This window comes from Elephas maximus, chromosome 24, assembly GCF_024166365.1.
Source record: "Elephas maximus indicus isolate mEleMax1 chromosome 24, mEleMax1 primary haplotype, whole genome shotgun sequence".
Lineage (NCBI taxonomy): Eukaryota > Metazoa > Chordata > Mammalia > Proboscidea > Elephantidae > Elephas > Elephas maximus.
Genome location: NC_064842.1, coordinates 17,247,779 through 17,268,694, shown reverse-complemented (window position 1 = coordinate 17,268,694; position 20,916 = coordinate 17,247,779). Strand labels below are relative to the sequence as shown.

The 20,916-nt window shown below is 35.7% G+C and overlaps 1 protein-coding gene across 1 annotated transcript in view; it reads right to left on the bottom strand.

Moving 5' to 3' along the window:
- The window catches only part of AHCTF1 (AT-hook containing transcription factor 1), a 76,991-nt gene that overhangs the window by 17,705 nt on the left and 38,370 nt on the right, over window positions 1-20,916 (bottom strand). Inside the window, exons 14-29 of the mRNA XM_049868061.1 lie at window positions 20,375-20,464; window positions 17,665-17,805; window positions 16,853-16,957; window positions 15,878-15,971; window positions 13,503-13,626; window positions 13,287-13,343; window positions 12,293-12,439; window positions 11,579-11,766; window positions 9,698-9,842; window positions 9,489-9,620; window positions 8,631-8,781; window positions 7,737-7,887; window positions 7,123-7,230; window positions 3,990-4,185; window positions 2,457-2,660; window positions 1,409-1,823 (exon numbers count right to left, since the gene is read on the bottom strand). Coding sequence (XP_049724018.1) covers window positions 1,409-1,823; window positions 2,457-2,660; window positions 3,990-4,185; window positions 7,123-7,230; window positions 7,737-7,887; window positions 8,631-8,781; window positions 9,489-9,620; window positions 9,698-9,842; window positions 11,579-11,766; window positions 12,293-12,439; window positions 13,287-13,343; window positions 13,503-13,626; window positions 15,878-15,971; window positions 16,853-16,957; window positions 17,665-17,805; window positions 20,375-20,464 — 2,448 coding nt within the window. The remainder of the gene's footprint in view (window positions 1-1,408; window positions 1,824-2,456; window positions 2,661-3,989; window positions 4,186-7,122; window positions 7,231-7,736; window positions 7,888-8,630; window positions 8,782-9,488; window positions 9,621-9,697; window positions 9,843-11,578; window positions 11,767-12,292; window positions 12,440-13,286; window positions 13,344-13,502; window positions 13,627-15,877; window positions 15,972-16,852; window positions 16,958-17,664; window positions 17,806-20,374; window positions 20,465-20,916) is intronic.

Genomic DNA, 20,916 nt, shown 5'->3' with positions numbered 1-20,916 from the left:
GTCTTCTAATTCTGAGTCCAGCCCAGGAGACTCCCATCACCTCCCACTTCTCACTTTTGGTTTAACAGGCACTGTTTCAAGTGCTTTACACATTCGGACTCAATCCTCAACATCTAAGGAAGCTGACTATTATCACCATTTTATAGATGAGAAAACTAAAGTTACATAACTGAGGTTATGTTGCTTATTCCAGATCACAAAGCTAGGAAGCAGCTGAGCTAGGACTCAAGTCTAGTCTGTGTGGTCCCAGAGTTTGTGTTATACATATGATCCCTCATAAAAACAATACAAATTTCTATTTGAAACTGTCTAATCATTGTAAGAAAAATCAATAAAGCTACTGTCATGGACATTTGCATCTAATATCTACCACTGAAGTATTTTATTGGAACACGACACATCAAAAAAGCAATGTAAATTTCTAGACGTGTTATTATGCACATAGTCCTAAGGTTCTTAGAGCAATTAATACCTGCTTATTAAGGAAAGACATAAGCTCAAAAATTCACATTTTAAGAAATCTTAGTTCAGCCTTGACAAAAAAACATTTCCCAAAAGCAATCACTTAAGCCTTAGGTTTTACAGATTAAAAGTCAGGGGTTCCCTTTAAATAAACTTGTAAAACTATGTCTAGAGTAAGCAACATAAAAATAGGCTAAGTTTTCCGATCCACCAATTCTAAGCCAAGTCTTTCTTTTTCCTACTTTGTCCCTCGTCTCTTCTATGGCCTCCAGGATAGCATTTATCATACTGCATTATAATTACTTTGCTTGTCTATATAGGCCACTAAGATCCAAATTCCATGTGGGCAGGTACTCTCCTCACTATCTGATCCTCAATACTTAGCACACGCACAGTAGGAGATTACCTGGTGTACACATATTGAAAGCTAAAAAAATTGCTGATAAATAAATATAAAGAAAATAAATTCATGGGCCTTTGGACATTCATCCTGATTGCCCAGTGATTATTTCTGGTGGTGCGCATGGAGAACAGTTTCTGAGCAGCATTAAAGAAAATTGAGGCTGCTGGATAAGATAAAAATTATAACATCAATCTACTCTGTAAAGTCAGTTATTATTATTTCTCATAGTGATAGGAAGACCTTAAAAAAGTAATCAGAAATCTGACTATGGAATCTTAAATTCCCCTCCTTAAACATCACTGTTCTTTTCCAAATTTCATGGCCAAATAAAAAGAGTAACACACACAAGTTCCCCTCCACCAAATCTCATACCTACTTACAACAAGTGGAACAATGTCCATCTGTCATACTAGTAAGTTGAAAGAATAGCATACAATTATTATTTGACCTTGATGCTTTACTTATGGTGGAAAAAAATTCTATTCCATATTTTACTGAGGGACATTAACAGCAATTTTTAATACTTTGAAACCGAGTTTTTACCAGTTTGTTTCTCTAGGTCTGGAGGAGTTCCTTCTGACTCAGACACATCTTCATCACCTTCCTTCTCAGTCTGCTCAGTTAAATTAGTACGTAGTTCAGTGGAAGGGCCTGCTGGTTTAGTGACTAGGAAAATATCCTCAAAGTCTTCTGGTCCTGGCGCGTCCTGATACTCCAAGGTAGTCTGGTCTGATCTGGTTGAAGCAATGCTGTTTTCTTTGCTCATGTCCAGTTTCTCCAGACTTTGAGAGGGTGTATCCGGTGACCTCATATCCATTTCCTGATGGTCCTTCTCAGGACTAGTCAGGGAAAAAGATGTGGTTTTATCTTTGCTCTTCACCCATTCAGTTTCTGCTGGAACTCCACATTTATGGAAAGGTGTAGTAATAAATACTTTTGTTTTGCTGTCATCTGCAACCTGTAAAGTAGGATTTTGCAAGAAAAAAAAAGTTTAAATTTTACTGTAAAAATCAAGTCAGGTTTAGTCCTATGTTATCCATTCCAATCATACCCACCCTTTCTATACTCCTTATTTCTCTTCCTCATCAAAACTCACTTGTCCTAAATCCGTTCTCTTCAGATACATGATTAAATTTTAATGGCTGTTCCTGTTTCCTTAATTGGTAATAAATTGGTATTTTTAAAAGACTAAAACACAGAACAAGCAGGATCACCAACAATCAGTAAATGGGCTCCTATTAAGCTTCAATGGAGCTCTGAAGACACATCTTAAATAGATAACCAATAAGGAAACTTAAATCTCAAGAGAAACAACAAAATACACCAAGAATTAAGAGGTCTGGATTCTAGTCCCATTTTTGCCACCAAATAGCTATTTGACTACAGGCAGCTGACTTGGTGCTTCTGAGCCTTATTTTCTTCACTTGTAAATTGACAGGTTTGGCTCAGCCAGGCCTTAAGTTTCTGTCAGATCTAATGTTTTCTGATTTCATGACTGATGATTATATAACAAAAATCTACAGTGATGTTATTTAAATTGATTTGTCTAATATATTTTTATTAAGTTCTTTCTAATGATTATTAAACTTACTCCAGCCGTCCATTTTGTGGTCACGCCTTCTTCCATGAATGAAATTCTAGTTTCTTTAAGTCGTAAAGGAGGAGTAAGAGACCTTCCAGGTGACAAAGAGGGAGATGCTAAAGGTGTTGTTCGAAGACCAGACCTTAGGATGGATTGAGGAGTAAACTCGGCAAATCCAGAGGAAGTAACCGACATGGCCAAAGTTTTAGCTTTCTATGACAAAGAGCAGATGAAATTCCACCATTACTGTTTGTAAATGTCACTTATAAAGGGCAGACTGGGTCAATCAACAGTCACAACAGTGGCTACATTTTCATCTCCAATAAGCACATTTAATCCTATATAACATAGGCCATGAATAAACATTTTTATGCCAAATTACTAAAAAAATACAAAATTCTAGTCAGAGCTTTGTATATGTGAGGACGTTGTTTCTGTTGCTGTTGTGTGCCGACGAGTTGATTCTGACTCATAGCAACCCTGTATCACAGAGTAGAACTGCCCTGTAGGGTTTCCTAGGCCGTCATCTTTATGGGGGCAGACTGCCACATCTTTCTCTGGTGGAGTGGCCGGTGGGTTCGAACTACTGACCTCTCAGTTAGCTGCTGAGTACTTAACCACTGCACCACAAGGGCTTGTTTTATGTAAGGCTACAAAACATAAAATTCCATTCAGAATCATTCTAAAAGCTTTGGTTATTTCCACCGCAATGCAACTTCAAAAATAAACTGCCAATTAGTAAGACAGAAACTAAGTGTTAGATAGCTAATAATCTTATTAACTTCTTTTAATAGTTATCTTAGGACTAGCATTTATTGAAGTACCTTTTATTCAACTTGAAAAATAATCCCCTCATTTTCTGGAGATCCAGAAAGATAACTTAGAAACAATTTAATAAAAGAAGAAGAAAGCTTCTGGGATCCGGGACAGAACACTGGACAAGGAGCTAAAAGGAGATACCATCTGTACAAACACTTTGAAAATGGGAAGGTGTAAGATCATTGTGCTCAGTTACCACTAGTAATGGCAATTTAAAGACAGACACACTGACAGGAGGAAGGAGTAATAGTTTAAAGTCTTATCAACGGAGTCAGAAAATTAAGACAAATAAAATAAACCTAAGAACTCAAAAGCACTTGACAGGTGGAAGAAATAACAGCTTAATGGTACCAGCAACGGAGTTACAGAAAGAGAAGGAAGAAAAAAGCAAGCAAGCAAACCCGAGAAACGTGAAAGCTATTTTGCAAAGAACAAAACCCAATTTACAACAACTACACAGAGCCTTAGAATACATTCCAAACAGAGTGATTGATAACCTTAGGTATCATGTTACTTAAGCAGAGAAGGGTAAATTTAGTAAGCTCCGTTTAAGAAGATATAAAAATATAAAACGTAAGCATTTTAGGAAGACACCTATTTGAAAAAGCAGCAGTAGCTTAAAGCCAGTGATGACCCAGAAATATCAATTAAAAAGCTTATTTTCTCTCTGACACTTGAAAATAAGAATTCTCTAGCTTCATTTGCTGGGTATATAATACTCACCTTAACAACAAGAGGAGTTTCAAGTAAATGCAATTCTGATGCCCTCGAGGCGTCTTGATGTGATCCTTTTAAGTGACTTAATGGCAATGAAGTGGATGCTAGGTACAAAGGAGATCTTGTGGAGGGGGTCTGGGTTTGCTGAATAAAATCCACATACTGAGACGGCTGGGAAACAGGACGAACCAAATCCAGCAGTCTGTAATCAGAGTACACGTATGAACAGAAAAATCCTGAATACTTATTTATTAAGCTATTCTGAAGAAACAAAAAAATTTAATATTTCATTGCACTACTCAAAACTTCTATAGTGCTATCTATATTCACTAGTAAATATGACAGCCTTATGAAAATATAAATTCAGTCACGTATATTAATGTAACCCAAACTGCTACCATTAGTTCAAAAGGTCAGAAAGTTATTAATTCAGTAGTGAAGAAAAGAACTCTAGAACTCCTCCCTCTCTTTTACCAATATTTACCAAGTCCCTATCACGGGCCAGGCACTTACTTTCAAATGAAAATGAAATGCTAAAAAAATTTTAAATATTGCGACGAAGACTAGACTGATTAAAAAAGGGTTAATTTTTAAAAATGACTTTTGATGACAAAATATAATCTCAAAATTCTACTGAATGCTTTCCCATAATGTCCCAAATCCGTTCATATCAACTAACGCTGATGTCATTGATGGCTTGTATTAAAACATGCATAGTCCCAATAAGCTTAAAAACTTAATTTACAGATAAATAATTTAAACTCTGAAGTGAAATTTTCAGATTACAATTTGTGCTGGATCATTTGCACAGGTCACTTCTCTTTCCCCAATCTACTAACAGTTTTATTTTATGGTTTTATTTTCTAGTGATGAAGCCCTAGTGGCGCAGTGGTTAAGAGCTTGGCTGCTAACCAAAAAAAAAGGTCAGCAGTTCCAATCTACCAGCCACTCCTTGGAAACCTCTATGGGGCAGTTCTACGCTGTCCTATAGGGGCTGCTATGAGTTGGAATTCACTCAACGGTAACAGGTTTGTTTTGGGTTGGTTTCTAGTGATAGAAACAACACCCTTTTACTTCCCCAAAATGCCACTGTGACTTAGTACAGAATAACCAGAAAAATACAGCCTGCTTTAGTACCCAGATATAAAAATGTCCAGTTGCTATTGCCTTCCTCGTTGCTCTATCTTCTGTTCAGAGGAGATTTTTGCTATTAGGGCTGGTAGACCAACACAGGCCACAGCTGCTTTAACACCCAACCTATTACCCAGTGGAGAAATATTTACAGGAAGCGTTTACTTAATACAGGGTCTGTCCAACTTGTTATTCTGTCCTAAGCACAGCTTTGAGATTTCCATGAACAATGAAGAGATCCAGATATCTCTTTCAGGATCATGCTGCTAGACGTTAACTTTCTGTTCTAATTCTTTTCCTTCTCTACCTTTTTTATATTCAAATTCTGTATATGTAAATTTTTCACTTTTATATCGAGTTATCCAATATGGAACCAAATGGAAATTTGGTTAAATGCTTTCCAGTGTGTAAATATTATGTCTGAGGTACCCATTTATGAATGACCGCTTCCCCAAAGCAGAGCCTGTACAACGAATGGCACAGAGCAAATTATTACACTAATAAAAACAAAATTACGATTATTTAAGTCATACTAGAAAATTTATCAAGGCAAAATATTTTTAATTAAGATACTTAAGAAATTTTAAATACTATATTAGGTCTTGGGATTTCCACAACTGATTCAACAACTTTTTTGATCATGATCCAAATAAGAAATACATTTTGGATCACACACATAAACAAAACAGAAATTACCCTAAACAGCACTTTCCTTTACTATATGCAGTGTCTGCTGACACTATATTATCCTATTTCCTTAAATATGCTAGTCAGAACCCATTAAACTTACTACTCACTAATGCAAACCAGTTTGAAAATACAGAATTAGGGATAGAATAATTTTTATAAAAGATAAATATTCACATTTCAATCGGCTCTCTTCCATCTAAGTTAATATTGGCTTTAAAGAATTCTCACTGGACACATAATACCTCTTTATCAAGCCCTTGGGCCATTCGTAAAAACCCTAAAAACTTTTATAATGTCCCTCGATGCCCTAAAAATTCCACAACTACTCAAGCACAAAAGGACCAAGAGAAAATGACATGAGGAAAATTAAAACTACTGATAGAAAGAAAATGTCATGAATAATGACTTCCATTTAAAACTAGTTTCTTACCATCTCATGAGCATAATTAATGGAAAACAACTAAATATAATGCAAAGAAGAAAAAATCCCTTTAACCTTTGAAAAGATGCCAATTATGCACTCTTCGAACAGCTTTGGCCTCAACTATTTGTAAATTGTTCTTACCCTAAATATCTTATCCTTAGTATCAAATATTCAGATAATTTATTCCTATAAAATATTTCCGTACTTGATAAAATTTACAATCACAGGTATGTTACTAATGATAAACGACCAATACATTGATTATGAATACTTTTCAATTAGTTAAGGTTCTTAAATAAATAATACTTACACTCACAATTTCATCCTGGATGCAAATCTTGAGAACTATTTACTTTTCTAATACCATAGGTAAGATATAAAAGTATTCCTGTATCATAAACCACTTAAGACATTCTAGTAGTAGGTTCTGTTGTATAGGAGAAAATTTCTAGGAGTCAACCAAATTTAACTAGAAATTAACTATAAAACCAAGTAACTCAGGGGTCAACTGACAAAAAGCTAACCAAAGAAAGTTCCAAGTTTGCTTGTTTCCCCTAAGCAGTCTGAAATCTCTCTTTGAGCAAAATTTTAGGTAGAATACCAGTTGATGCAAAATTTCCTAAAATTACTATACTACTGCTCAAATTAAAATAAAAGCCAAGTACTAAAAAAAACCATTCAAAGGAGGCAATATGGGAACTCCCTGAACCTTACGTACCATTCTTCTGTAGACCTAAAACTGCTCTAAAAAATTGTCTAGTAAATACCAGTTTGGGAGGAGGGGGATCATTCAGAAACTTAAAACAACATTTGTAACATTTTAAAGATAATTAAAAATTATAGCTGTAATTATCATCTAACACATTGTGTCCTTAAGAATGATTAAATTTTTACCTAGAAATTTTTTGTGATGTTTTTGAAATTGGTGTTCCAACAAATGCCTCAGGTAGCTCTGGGTCTGGGAGAGAATATGCTATAGGAGATGGTTCTTCTATGTTAGGACTAGAAAGAAAATAAGAATTTAACTTTTGATTATGTATCAAAAGGAACGTGAACTTAAAACTGCTATAAGAAGGTAGGATTCGGTGAAAGAGGAGAGGGCTTTCATCCTTTACTCTGTACATTTCTGTATTATTTACAAATAACGATAAACATGTATCACTTAAATTTAAAGATAAAAACCATTCTTATAAGGAAAGTAGCTAATGTTAAAAAAGTTTTTGCTTTTTATATACATTAATAAGTTACGAGGAAATCCTGGTGGCATAGTGGTTAAGAGTTACAGCTGCTAAGCAAAAGGTCAGCAGTTGGAATCCGCCAGGTGCTCCTTGGCACCTCTATGGGGCAGCTCTACTCTGTCCTATAGGGCTGCTATGAGTCGGAATCGACTCCACAGCACTGGCTTTGGTTTTTGTTTTTTCTAATAAGCTAGGACAATTAGGTTGGCTTGTTTATAAATGTTGCTGACATCCAAAAGAGATTAACAAGTAGTATGAAGAGAAACATACCTAATATAAGGAGAAGTGCTATTTTTAGGTTCACTGCTTGCCCAAACTTCTCCAATTTTAGATAACACATTATTGATGAAAGCAGATCTTGTTAACACAGTCCCTGTTACAGGTTGCTTGGGAACTGCTGATAATGGTCTGGGTTTAGAAACTGTAAGATAAAGAATATAATAGCATTTAATTTCATCTCTACCACCATGGAATTTATTAATAGAAGAATTAATATAAAAGAATGGTTGGAAACAAAGATCATAAAATACGTATAGTTAGAATTATATTTGGTTTAACTGTAGTTAAGCAGGAATTTAACAATTTGGGCTTTTAGGAAATGGTGATAAAAATCATTCCACATTTCTCTAGAAGTTGGACAAGAGTCATCAACGGAAATAAAAAGAGTTATTTCTTCTGCACTATATTTATCAAGTAGGAAGGAAGGGCTGGTGATCTACTTCCAAAAATCAGCCAATAAAGTAAAACCCAATGGCTCACAAAGGTCTGACCCCCAACCGACAGTGGTAATGGAGCGGGACTGGGCCGTGCTTGGCTCTGTTGTACATGCAGTCTCCATGAGTCGGGCCAACTCGATGGCAGCTAACAACACATTACTAAATAAACTGTAAAAAATTCTGACAAAGTCCTGCACTTCTTGGGGAAGAGCAGCCACTAAAAACACAGGGACCTGTGCACAGAGCAGCAAAACAGTTAAATGTCAGAACTTTTTACAGTTTATTTAGTAATGTGTTGTTAGCTGCCATCGAGTTGGCCCGACTCATGGAGACTGCATGTACAACAGAGCCAAGCATGGCCCAGTTCCGCTCCATTTTGGTATCAGAAAGGTAAGCATTCAGTATCTTTTCTAGCAAAATAATTTGCCATTCTTCAATGAAATCTTACCTTCTCGAAAAACTGATGATGTTGTCAGATGGTAAGGTTTAGCTCGTTCAATGGCTAATTTTCGCTGGACTCTAGGAAGAATTTTCCCATATTGGTCTAATATAGAATTTCGAGCCACTGATCTCTCACGTAAACGAGGATCACGATCATTCTAACGAACATATCATAATTGGTAAAAATTTAATCTTAAAAAATGTCAGGTTCTAGGTTTATATATTTACTATTTTATTATAATTATGAATATACAATATTTTCCCCCCTACATATCCATTCTTCCAAATCAAGGACCTCATACACAAACTTATTTGTTTTACCAATAAATTCCAAGTCTCTGCTAATAAGCCTCGATTCTTCACAACTAAAAAAAGCAATGGCTCTCATTTTACAGGCAACATCTACATGTGTCAGGCAGCATGTTACTTCACACACACCTCTCTGTAGCCTCACAACAGCCTCATAAGGAGAGTGTATCTTTTTACAGATGAAGAAACCCAGGCTCGGAGAGGTAGAGGGAGGTGTCTCAAGTGCACAGAGTCCCAGGAATCCCACGTTCTTTCCCCTATATAACCCTTACTAGGTCTTCTACCTCTTCTTCTTTTCTCTGAGTGAAATCATTAGTCTGGCAGGTCTGGGCACACGTATGAATAGTAACGGCATATATAAAAGAAGCAGGTAAATAATAACACCCTGTTCCCAATTCTGCTACAGGAAGGTGAGAAGGATCGCATATTTCCAAGTTCAAGATTATATAGGACACAATGGTCACCAAACTATAAGATCTTATGTACCAATAATAAAAAAAAGTCTCCAGTTTTCCTTATCCTCTTGTCTCCCATAATAAAACAAGTATAACCATACCATAAGATTAATCTTCAGAGTTTGGTTCAGCTTCAAGGCAGGAATATAATTGGCACGCTGCAAATGGTGAACTAAGAGGAATTCATGATTCTGAACGCTGGCACTGGACTGCAAAAATTTCACTAAACATTCCTAGGAAGAATAAAATAGATTTGTAAGCTACTGATTTTTCTTCAATTTCTGATATGTTTACACTGATATGTCATTACCTGCTCAGTGTCTGTAAATGGTAACTTCAGTAAATCCTCCATTAAGCCCATTTCCTGACAGACTTCATACGTGTGCTTTAGTAACTCCTCTGCATTCGACCTATTAGAATGGTGTCGTAATAAAGTCCAGGCCTCAACCATGCACCTGAAAGCAGTTCAGTTAGTTTTAGACAATCCATTAAAAATACGTAAAACAAGTAATCCACCTAAAGAATGCGAAAGGTTCTTGTACAGGTGCTTTAAAGGTGCCCTAAAAATCTAGTGAATATTAACCACTGCACAATAAACTTTGCTAATTATGTCAAAGGAAGACAAGGCATCTTTAAAATTTAATTATATGCTGGTCTGTATGATTATTTCAGATTGTAAGTGTAAAATAATGGGAAAGCAAGCATACTGGACTTCAAAGAAGACAACAAACTAATCTGGATTACATGGCTGGGAACTGAAACACTGGGAGGGGTGTAGAGGGAAAAGTCAGTCTTTCAAGGAAGCGACACTCACATAAGAGCAGAAAAGAAAATGGGTAATGGCCCATGGGCAGAAATAAGCACGATGGGTTCACTAGGACGTGGAGGGTATAGTTTGGTAGATGGTTTTGGACGATCTACAGCAAGAGGAGACCGGAAAACTTGTGTCAAATTAGGTATGAGGAGACACTGAGATTTTTTCTGTGGGCAATGAGGAGATCATTTAAATGAAACCACATTTCTTAACAGAAGAGTATTCCAGAATCAGGCAGGGACTCTGGGAGCTTTAAAAAAAAAAAAAAAAAAGCCAATGTTCAACTCCCATACCTCAATGATAGGAGTAGTAAAACTACATACAGGCTAGGACCCAACAATCCCACTGCAAGGAATATAGCATAGAGAAATGGAAATGACACGTACAGACTTATGGACAAGAATATACAGTGATACAGCAGACTACAACGTAGTCCTTTGAGGCAGATATAGATTAACTTGGGCAATCGTGCATTGTTAAGTAAAAAAGGCAAGTATAAAACATTGAATACAAAAAACAAACCAATAAATAGTGAATACAAAAAACAAACCAATAAACATTATCTGCAAATGTTTATGTATTTATTTAAATAGATAAGAAAAAACCTTGAAAATGGACTTGAAACCTGATACTTTCTTAAATCATTTCAACAAATGCTTCAGGATTTCCTTTCTATGAGACTCAGTGGTGAATGCAACGACAAAAATCAAATGCAAATAATTGCAACACCCAAGCAACCAATATTAACATAAAAATACCAGAGCACCATCCCCAGGATATACTCTCAGAAAATATAATTTATAAACTCTATGTGACTTCATTCTTCCTCTCAATTCCTGGCTTCATTTCAGCAAAATCAACTCTCAATCTTCCATCCAGGAGACTGTCAATGTTGCCAACCATCAACAGATAAAGTTTTAAATCCCAGTCTGACTTTCCCATTTACTCGAGGTACTTCTTACTCATCTCATTATAGAAAAAAGGTGCTCTACATGTTTTTGAATGTTGAAATATCAAAAATTGTAATAAGTAATGCAACCTATTACATATTACAACCATTTTTACATTTTATAACCATATTACAACCATTACAGTATAACCCATTACATATAGGCTGCTACTGTCTTTTTTACCAATTCAAAAATATTAACATATATGATGAACAGTTTAACTGTACTTCAAAAGAACACACTTGGGAGGTACTGCCTACGGAGTACTGATTTTCTGTTAAGGGGATGAAAAAAATCTATGGCGATGCTTGTGCAACGTAGGGAATATTAGTGATGTTACCGAACTGTACATATAAACAAGTCTGAAAGGGCAAATGTTTTGTTATGTATTTTTCAGCACACAAAAGTTAAAAGGCTATGTACTTACCTGTTAAAAAGCAAAACGGTGAGGTGAAGGATAACATCATTACCACTGGACACTGGCGGCTTCATTGTCTGAATATATCTGAGGGCTTGTCTATGTTCACCCTGAGTCATGAAGGCCTGAATAATCTTTGAATGTTGCCACGGCACAGGTTTTGCAGTAGCTGGGTGAAATAAAAGATCCAAAGCACTCTGCAGAAATGACATGAAAAGTGCTAAATACAAATACAATCCTTTGCATTTAGACAAAGTAGCTGACGTCTAAGAATACAGGCAATACTGACACCACAGTGGATAATACAAAAATTAAGATACAACCAGTTTAAACATAAACTGAAAAAATCTCATCTATGGTATACTTTTTATGGTGTACTTTATTTTCAAGTACAAAAGACTTAGCAAAAGCCTCATATTTTGAGCCTTCTTTAGTATATAAAATCTTTTTATTATCAATTCCATACATCAATGCCAAATCCTGCCTTCTATGGTCCACACAACACCCCAAACATACTTCTAATAAAACAATTATCATATTTGCACTATTAGTAATTGTTGACTTGTTTGTCTCCCTCTTTAGACAGTAAGAAAACTAGCTTTCTGAAATGTTTTATCTTTGTGCTCTTGCTGCCTAAGACCATGCCTGGTGAACAGTACTGATTAAACTAAGTCCTTCTTAAACCACCACTAGAAGCAGATCGCATCGTATCTTTAGACTTACCTCATAGTCATTATGATCTAGCAGCCAAAAGCCTTGAATGAGTTTAACTTGGCCCCAAGAAATGGCAAAGGCAGTGGGAAAAGATTCAATTGAAGTATCCGTTTTGTTTGGAAAGGAATACATAATATCAAGCAGCAAATAAATGGTCTTTTTTTTTTTTTTTTTTAAGAAAAAAAAAAAAAGGATTAAGGATAATAAACAAAAACAAAAAACTTCTTTATGTTTAGGATAAGTAGCAAAAGAACGCAGCATAAAAGAGGCTTGAAAGACTTCTTTTTTAGCATAAGAAAGCCATTTTGGATATCCAACTATGGAAGTACAGTTATATAAAATGTGGGTACAGAAAGTCCTACAACTAACTTTATTCTTTCCCAAGAGTAGGCACTACCACAAAATAGACGACTAAAGCATGGGCTTTCTTCATGAAGTCACGAGCTTAGCAAATTTAAGAAACAAAGCTACAGACAAAATTCCAGTTATCGAGCAAAAGTTGGCAGTTCAAGCAGACACATCACATACCTTGTAAATTATGAATGAAGTATGCATTATTAGACTTAGAAACTGTCACAAGCATAAAAATCTTATCTCAAAGACTACAGGACTCGAATGCAATGCCAAAAGTAATATCAAGGCAATTCACAATATATTCTTATTCAGCACACAAGTTAACTCCATTGAGAATAACCACTTGCCAGCAACGTTTTAGAGCAGTTGTTCTCAACTTTCGAGTAACTTGGACACATTTGAGAATCTGATAAAAGCCATCAACCCTATCGCTAGAAAAACAAACATAAAACAAAATTTTCCACACAGTTTCAAGTTAACCACAGACCATCTGAACCCAACCAACGGATTCTGGGTTAAGAACCTTTATCTTAAAAGAAATTCAAGCATGAAAATGAAATGGTTTTAAACGATATGCTGAGTCCCTACTACCTTGAAATCTTATGATTTTGGTAGTACATGAATTATTTGATAAATTTTAAAAGGATACAACAGAGTGCTTGATTGCTTCAGTAACACTGTCTAGTAGGTATATGTCAAGCAGTGCCTACAAAAATAAACGATACAAGCTTCAGTGCATTTTATAGATTCAATTATTCATACTCTTTGTTTTTCCCAGGCCTGTACAAGGTGTGAAAAAATATAGCTAAGCATGCCTCCTCCCACCCCAATTTTGCTTTAAGTGATACCGTTACTGCAAACCTACATGTAGACTAGTAGGAGGATATTTTCCTGTGCCTCCTTCATCTCGCTTCCACAACTTTTCAACTCGATCTCCTAACTGGGAAACCATTCCATCGATCATCAAGCAATCAGGGTTCCACTTCCCTCTGCAATAAAGGCAACATTAGGATTTAATAATTTAATAATTAATAGAAGGGTTAATTATTATCATCAAAACAATATTAAAATTTTAAAAGCAATGAATCCCAATTATTCGTGAAAGGAAAATTGAGAACTGGGATGCATTTAACAACACAAGAACTCCAAACATCAAGGAGAGTTAGTAGATAAACCCCGAAGCTGCCTCAAGTTCTGTCATCAGCAAGCCAGTCAGTTTAGGTCAAGACTCTGTGGAGAAAGTAGTCCAGCCAGCCAAATGCCCAAGACTATATATATTTCACCATCCTGACCAAATTACCATAAAGTATGACAGCCAGCCCAGTGCACTGAAAGTAATACTTCAATTCAATGTCAAAGAATTACAGTTTGTTTCATCACTTGGGTTAGTCATTTAACCTCAGTGATTCCTTCATTCAAAAAATACACAAATGAGCACCAACAATATGATAAGCAGATATCTCTACTTCATCACCTGAAACAAGAGCAGCAGCAGTTACTACTTCTTGAGCTTTTCCTATGAGTCGTGCAATACTAGGTGCCTTGCATGTATTATTTTATTTAATCTTATATGCTGACTATAACTTACATGAACAAAAAGGATTAGAAAGCTTGGCTAGCGAACTTGCCTAAGGACATACAGGTAGTCCCCATGCCCTTCCTCCTTCCCCTATACACTGTTTCTACCATGAAGAGGCATTTGTTATCAATGATGAACCAAGAGTGATACATTATTACTAACTAAAGCGCTTAATTTACATTACGGTTCCTTGGTGTTGTACCTTGTCTTACGGGTTTTGACAAATATATAATGCCACGTATCCATCATTACAGGGTTTACCACTCCCCCTGAATTCCTGGAAACCACTGATCTTGTTAATGTCTCTAGTTTTCCCCTTTACAGAGTGTCCTTTAAGAGGAATCAAAGAGTATGCAGCCTTTTCAGACTGCCTTCTTTTGCTCAGAGATATATATTTAAGGTTCCTCCGTGTCTTTTTGTAGCTTGATAGCTCATTTCTTTTTATGACTGAATAATACGCCATAGTATGGCTGTACTACAGTTTATTTATCTATTCACTTCTTGAATGACATCTTGGTTGCTTCCAATTTTTGGCAATTTTAAGTAAAGCTGCTACAAACACTCACGTGCAGGTTTTTATGTGAACATAGTTTTCAAATCATTTGAGTAAATACCTAGTAGTGCAACTGCTGGATCACATGGTAAGCCCACGTTTAGCTGTACCATTTTACATTCCCACCAGCAATGACCTGCTGGATCACATGGTAAGCCCACGTTTAGCTGTACCATTTTACATTCCCACCAGCAATGACCTGCTGGATCACATGGTAAGCCCACGTTTAGCTGTACCATTTTACATTCCCACCAGCAATGAACTGCTGTATCACATGGTAAGCCCATGTTTAGCTGTACTGTTTTATATTCCCACCAGCAATGAACTGCTGGATCACATGGTAAGCCCGTGTTTGGCTGTACCATTTTACATTCCCACTAGCAATGAACGGGAGTTTCTGCCGCTCCAGATCTTCGCCAGCATGTGCTGGTGTCAGGGTTTTGGTTTTTGCCATTCTCATTGCTGTGCAGTAGGCGCAGCTAGTACGGATTCCCAGGTGACATCACAAACTGGGAATCAATGTCCATGCATCACTGCTCTAAATGTTACATGCTGCTCTGTAATTTTATTATTGCAACTTGAGAAAGAAGGCTGTTTAATCCCAGAGTAGGGCCAATGCTCTAAAAAGTATTCTTCTACTTCTTCAACTTGGTTCTTTCAAAGGAACCAATTAGGCTAATATTTATGTATTTTAAAAAAAAAACCCAAAAGAAAAAAGAACAAAGTAAATAAATTGTTGAAATGTAACTGTTATGGAAAGAAAGTAAGATAACTTTAACTGGTGATGCATTTTATGCCTTTTTGATGAACAGCAGCTTCTAGTCTTTTTCTGAACAAAAATTATCAGGGGAAAAATGCTTAAATCTCCTCTAGTAAGTCATTCATAAGAATTTCACTCAGGGAATAATAAGCAGCTATCCTGGAATCCAGAAAAAACCATGCATTCTCTGGGTCAGGATAAAACATTACAACTAAAATAGTAATCTGGTAACAAATTCTGATACTCTACCAGGTATTCCACCCACTGAAATGTTTTATAACATGATGAGCTCTAATAACTGGTTTATCTGAGAAAGTTTTGACTTCAAAGGTTTGGGATGTACCATACCTGGATAAACGCTCACACTTCTGCCGACGACTGGTGTAGTAGCTCTGAATTACAGGGTAGTTGTAGCATAACCTTGACAACTGCACAGCATCATCTAGATTTTTTTTAAGAGTTGGAAAAATAGCTAGTAATATTTCCAAAATACGCCAACAACACTTAAGGTTACACAGACTGATATTTTACTGCAATTTTATAATGTTGCATAATTCACAGGCTGGATTTAAGTGATAAAAGAACACTACATGTCCCTTTATTTACAGATGTGCAAACAAGAAAACTTGAGTCTCTCACAAAGTCTGTAACCAACAAGGACGGTGGCTTAAAGCCCTGGAAAGGCTGACCTACATAATGATGTTAAATCTTAGGTATGAATGATAACGAAAGCAAGCAATGTTCACCATTTATTCACGTCAGAATCTAATAAAATTATGAAAAATTATGACCAACAGCAATTACATGCACAGTGACAGAAACACTTCTACATAAAATCCAATGTGCTTCCTGTTGGAAGAAGCTGGAGGCTTCAGAAGTATGCTCTAAACAAATATAGTAAAAGGCTAATTCTCTAATCTTGGTATTGGCATCAATCATTAGATAAAAGGGGTATTTCATTGATGGCAAATAATGTTAGCTAATAACCACATTAAAAGAGCCCAGAAAACAGAAAGAGACTAGCAAAATAAATGATAAAAATCAAAGTTCTGCAGGACTAAATTATAGCTGGTGATATTGTTGAACACATTTTCAGAAACCATGTTTTCTCAAATTAGCTTTCCTTCTAGATGCAATTAATTCAGTAAAAATGTATGGAGCACCTTCCGAGTACCAGGCATGGGCTGATTCGCTGAAGATACAAAGTAAGGAAGAGGGTAAGAACAGAAGGGAAATAAGTAAGGGGAAAGCAAGGAAACTGGAAGCATTATAAAGATTTAAGAATGTTTCAATTAAGATTAATAGAATAAATAAATATTTTACCTAAGCCCTCTGGTAAAAGCCCAGAATGAGAGAACCAAAGAACCATTTGTGCATATTGACAGATGAGCTGGGTAACCATATGCTTATTGCTTAAGTCCATCAGACCTGTAGAGGATAGAGCTTAACATCAGTTCCTTAACTTTCAATCAGCCAAAAATGAAAAACCAAAATGCTCAACAGTTTTCAAAAGCCAATTTCTTGGTGATTTTTAACAGTAAGTATATATATACATTTTAACAAATTCAGCTTGCATTTATTTTACTTAGGTCCAAAATGATGGCAGGTAAATATATCCAAAATGCTAGAATAAATAAAATGAGTCACTGACTAATAAGGAGACATTTTAGGTGAATACACTTCCATCTTAGCTGTACTTCCATTTAGCTAATCTCAGGAGTCCAATTTATATAATAATACTAACTAAACACTGTGTGATTAATATAAGTTGTTCCAACCAGGCCTTTAAATGAAAATAGCTTTTCTGGTTTTGTTTAAATGATAAAACAGAAAGAAAAAAAAACATGGCCTCTGTGAATAAAAATATACATATTTTAAATTTTTGAAATTCCACAGGGAGTATACTATCTTAACAATCATTTAGTTTAATTCCAGAATTTCCCAAGCTTATTTAAGCTTGGCTCATGGAATGTCTAATAATAACATTCTATAGCTCTTCATAAAAAAATTCTAGTATCTGAGATATAATGGCTTCTTTATGCAATGATCCATCTAAGACATACAACTTTATTCTTTTCCTAAGTCAAGAAGTAAAATGTAATAAAACACATATTTATATAAAACGAAGAGCACACCTCTCTCAGTGACCTCCTGGGCCTCTGTAGCAAAACAGCTCAAGACTGTATTAAGGTTGCTAAGAAGCAAATGACACTGCTGGATAGACTGTATGGTTTGTGGATCGATGAAACGACACGAACCATCAAATAATGGAGTACCTTTTGAGGATAAAATATAAGATTAGGTTCCACATAGTAAATCTGAATGAATTTGAATCACAAATGCACAATTTCTCAAATTCCCACTACCTACAACATTATTCTATAAATTATGGCAAAGAACTTCAAGGAATCTAGAAGGTACAAGTTATTATTAAAAATGCAGAATGAGGTAAGCAATGAGCACAGGTGAAGGTGACACAGATCCACTGCAGCTTCACTAGGTAAGTTATATTCATAGGATGCTTCTGATAAATTTACTTTTATATGAGACCTTTTATACATATTTTATAAAAAAACCTGCTTCCTACACTTCTAGTCTTTAAAAGGGGAGACACTAAAATTAAGACACACATAAAGAGACTTATTAGAAACCCTGGGGTAAAGGCTTATTACAACAAAATTGAATGCTTGTAGACCCTGCTGCTGCCCTTTTAAATTTCAAATTCAAGGCTGAGTTTGATGAATTTATATTTTGGGGGGATGGGGTGTTTTAGTCGCTGATGGTTACACCTTTCAGAGAAATTATATAAAACAGTCTCTAAATAATGTCAGGAATGTTTTAATGGGAAAAACTCCAATTTAAGTAAAGTTTCATTCAAAATCTGATTAAAGAAAAAAGTATACAGCCATAGTTGTAGTAACTGGGAAAATAGCTGGGGTAAGGACTACCTGTGTTTTGAAAAAGTTCCTCAGGTGGTTCTTATATGCCTTAAGGTTGCAAACCAACAGGACAAATTAAAATTGGGTTAAAAACAGTAATAAGCACTGAGCATTTATCACTTGCCAGGAGCACTTTACATAGATTAATGAACTAGTTTACATCTTCATGAATACTCTGTGAGGCAGGTACTACTACTATTCCCTTTTACAGATGAACAATTTGAGGGACAGAGTTAGGTGACTGCTTTCAGTATAAAACTAATGGGAAGAGCAAAGATTTCAACTCAAGTGATCTAGATCTAGCGCCCACCCTTACAACCACTACACGTCAAGTGATCTAGATCTAGCGCCCACCCTTACAACCACTACACATCAAGTGATCTAGATCTAGCGCCCACCCTTACAACCACTACACGTCAAGTGATCTAGATCTAGCGCCCACCCTTACAACCACTACACGTCAAGTGATCTAGATCTAGCGCCCACCCTTACAACCACTACACGTCAAGTGATCTAGATCTAGCGCCCACCCTTACAACCACTACACGTCAAGTGATCTAGATCTAGCGCCCACCCTTACAACCACTACACGTCAAGAGATTAAGGCATTTGCTTTGTAATGACCAATTGCATTGTTTTAATATTTATGTGTAATTTGTAAAGAAAACAAATTTCTTAATTCTAAAATCCTTTCTCAAATTAAATTCTCATTTGCTTTACTTTCAAATATACTTAAAACACTTACTATGCTTTGCATTTTAGGTATTCTTACAGTTAAAAAAAAACTCCATTAACCAGTAAGGAGGCTGAAGACAGCAACAATGGCTGAGGTGCCAAGTTTAACCTTAAAACAAATTATGCTGGAATCATATAATGATAATGATCCTACAATTTATGTATTAATTTTTTTCTTTCCTTACATAACTTATATACCGTATTTTTACCTAACTAACACGTGCCTTCTATGTTTCTTTGCTGATTGCTTCCTCCCCCTCGGAAGTATTCTCGTAAGAGCCTCTATGCCATTATTTTTTTTTAAGACGGTGCTGTTAAAAAAAAAAAATAGCACAGCACACTTACGAAATTACCTTGCAGGGGTACAGATTGGTTGGCAGACAAACATAGAAGGTGCACATTATCTGCATAAAAACACAGTTATCAGCCCTGCGAAAACATTTTCCTCTTAAAAACTATATTTTACCCTGATCTTGAATTACTGAGTATTCCAAACTTTGACTGTATTAATTGAAAAATAAAAATATTTAAACCTAATTAATCATTGCATGTTTATATTTTTACAAGCATGTCCTAAAAATACTGCAGACGCTCGTATCTTTCCATCAAATTTGGTTGGTTTAGAAATTCTCTGAGAATAACTTCTTGTTGTATGGCATCTAACCGATTCCAACTCATAGCGACCCTGTAAGACAGAGTAGAACTGCCCCATAGGGTTTCCAACGCTATAATCTTTATAGAAGCAGACTTTCACAGATTTCTCCCACGGGGCACCTGGTGGATTCAAACCATGGCTTAACTACCATACCACCAGAGCTCCTTGAAAATAACTTAGGTTATGAAAAACTATAGTTGAATGTCTTCAAAAGTCCATTTGTTCATTCTTCATGACACAGAACTTACACTTCTAAATAAATTTAAATTTCACTTTCACTTACAGTGCAATTATTAGCCTGTTGCCAGCTTTACAATCTGTCTGCAAAATCTTGGGTCAAAAATTAACTTTGTCATTTTAATGTAAAAAGAGTTTTCTTCCACAACTTCTTTAAACTGTAAGGGCTTATAACTTAAAAATAGTACATATTAAATTTATTACATACTTAAAACATAAACCAAGACGAGTTTTCTTATATTAAATCCTTCACTTTATCCACAGACTTTTAATACTTACATAGTCTGTCGAATTCCTCTTTTGTGAGGATCACTTTATTCCACGTCCACTCAAGAACAAAACGCAAATTAGCAGCAGAATTTGGTTGTTCTTATTTGTAAATATAAAAAGAAAAAATAAAGAATGATTATTTATGAATTACAAACAGAAAGTTAGTAACTTTACAGTGGAGAAACCTGGCAGATATCACCCTAACCTAGCGAATGAAGTTAATGTCACCAATAATGGAGACACACTGTTACCATATGTCCTTCTCAGTGCATCACATCACTTTATGCAGTGCTCCTTTCAAAAATGTAAAGTTTGAATCTAATTAGGAAGAAAGATCAATAAACACAAACTGAAAGGCAGTCTACACAGTAACAGGCTTGTAGTCTTTAAGAAACGTCAATTTCTCGAAAGATGAAGGCTAAGGAACTGCACCGGATTAGCGGCAACTAAAAGACACGAAAACTAAATGCAAAGCATGATCCTGGATTTCTTCCTCCTCCTACCCCAGAAAAAAAAAAAGCTTTAAAGGACATTATTGCAACAGTCGATGA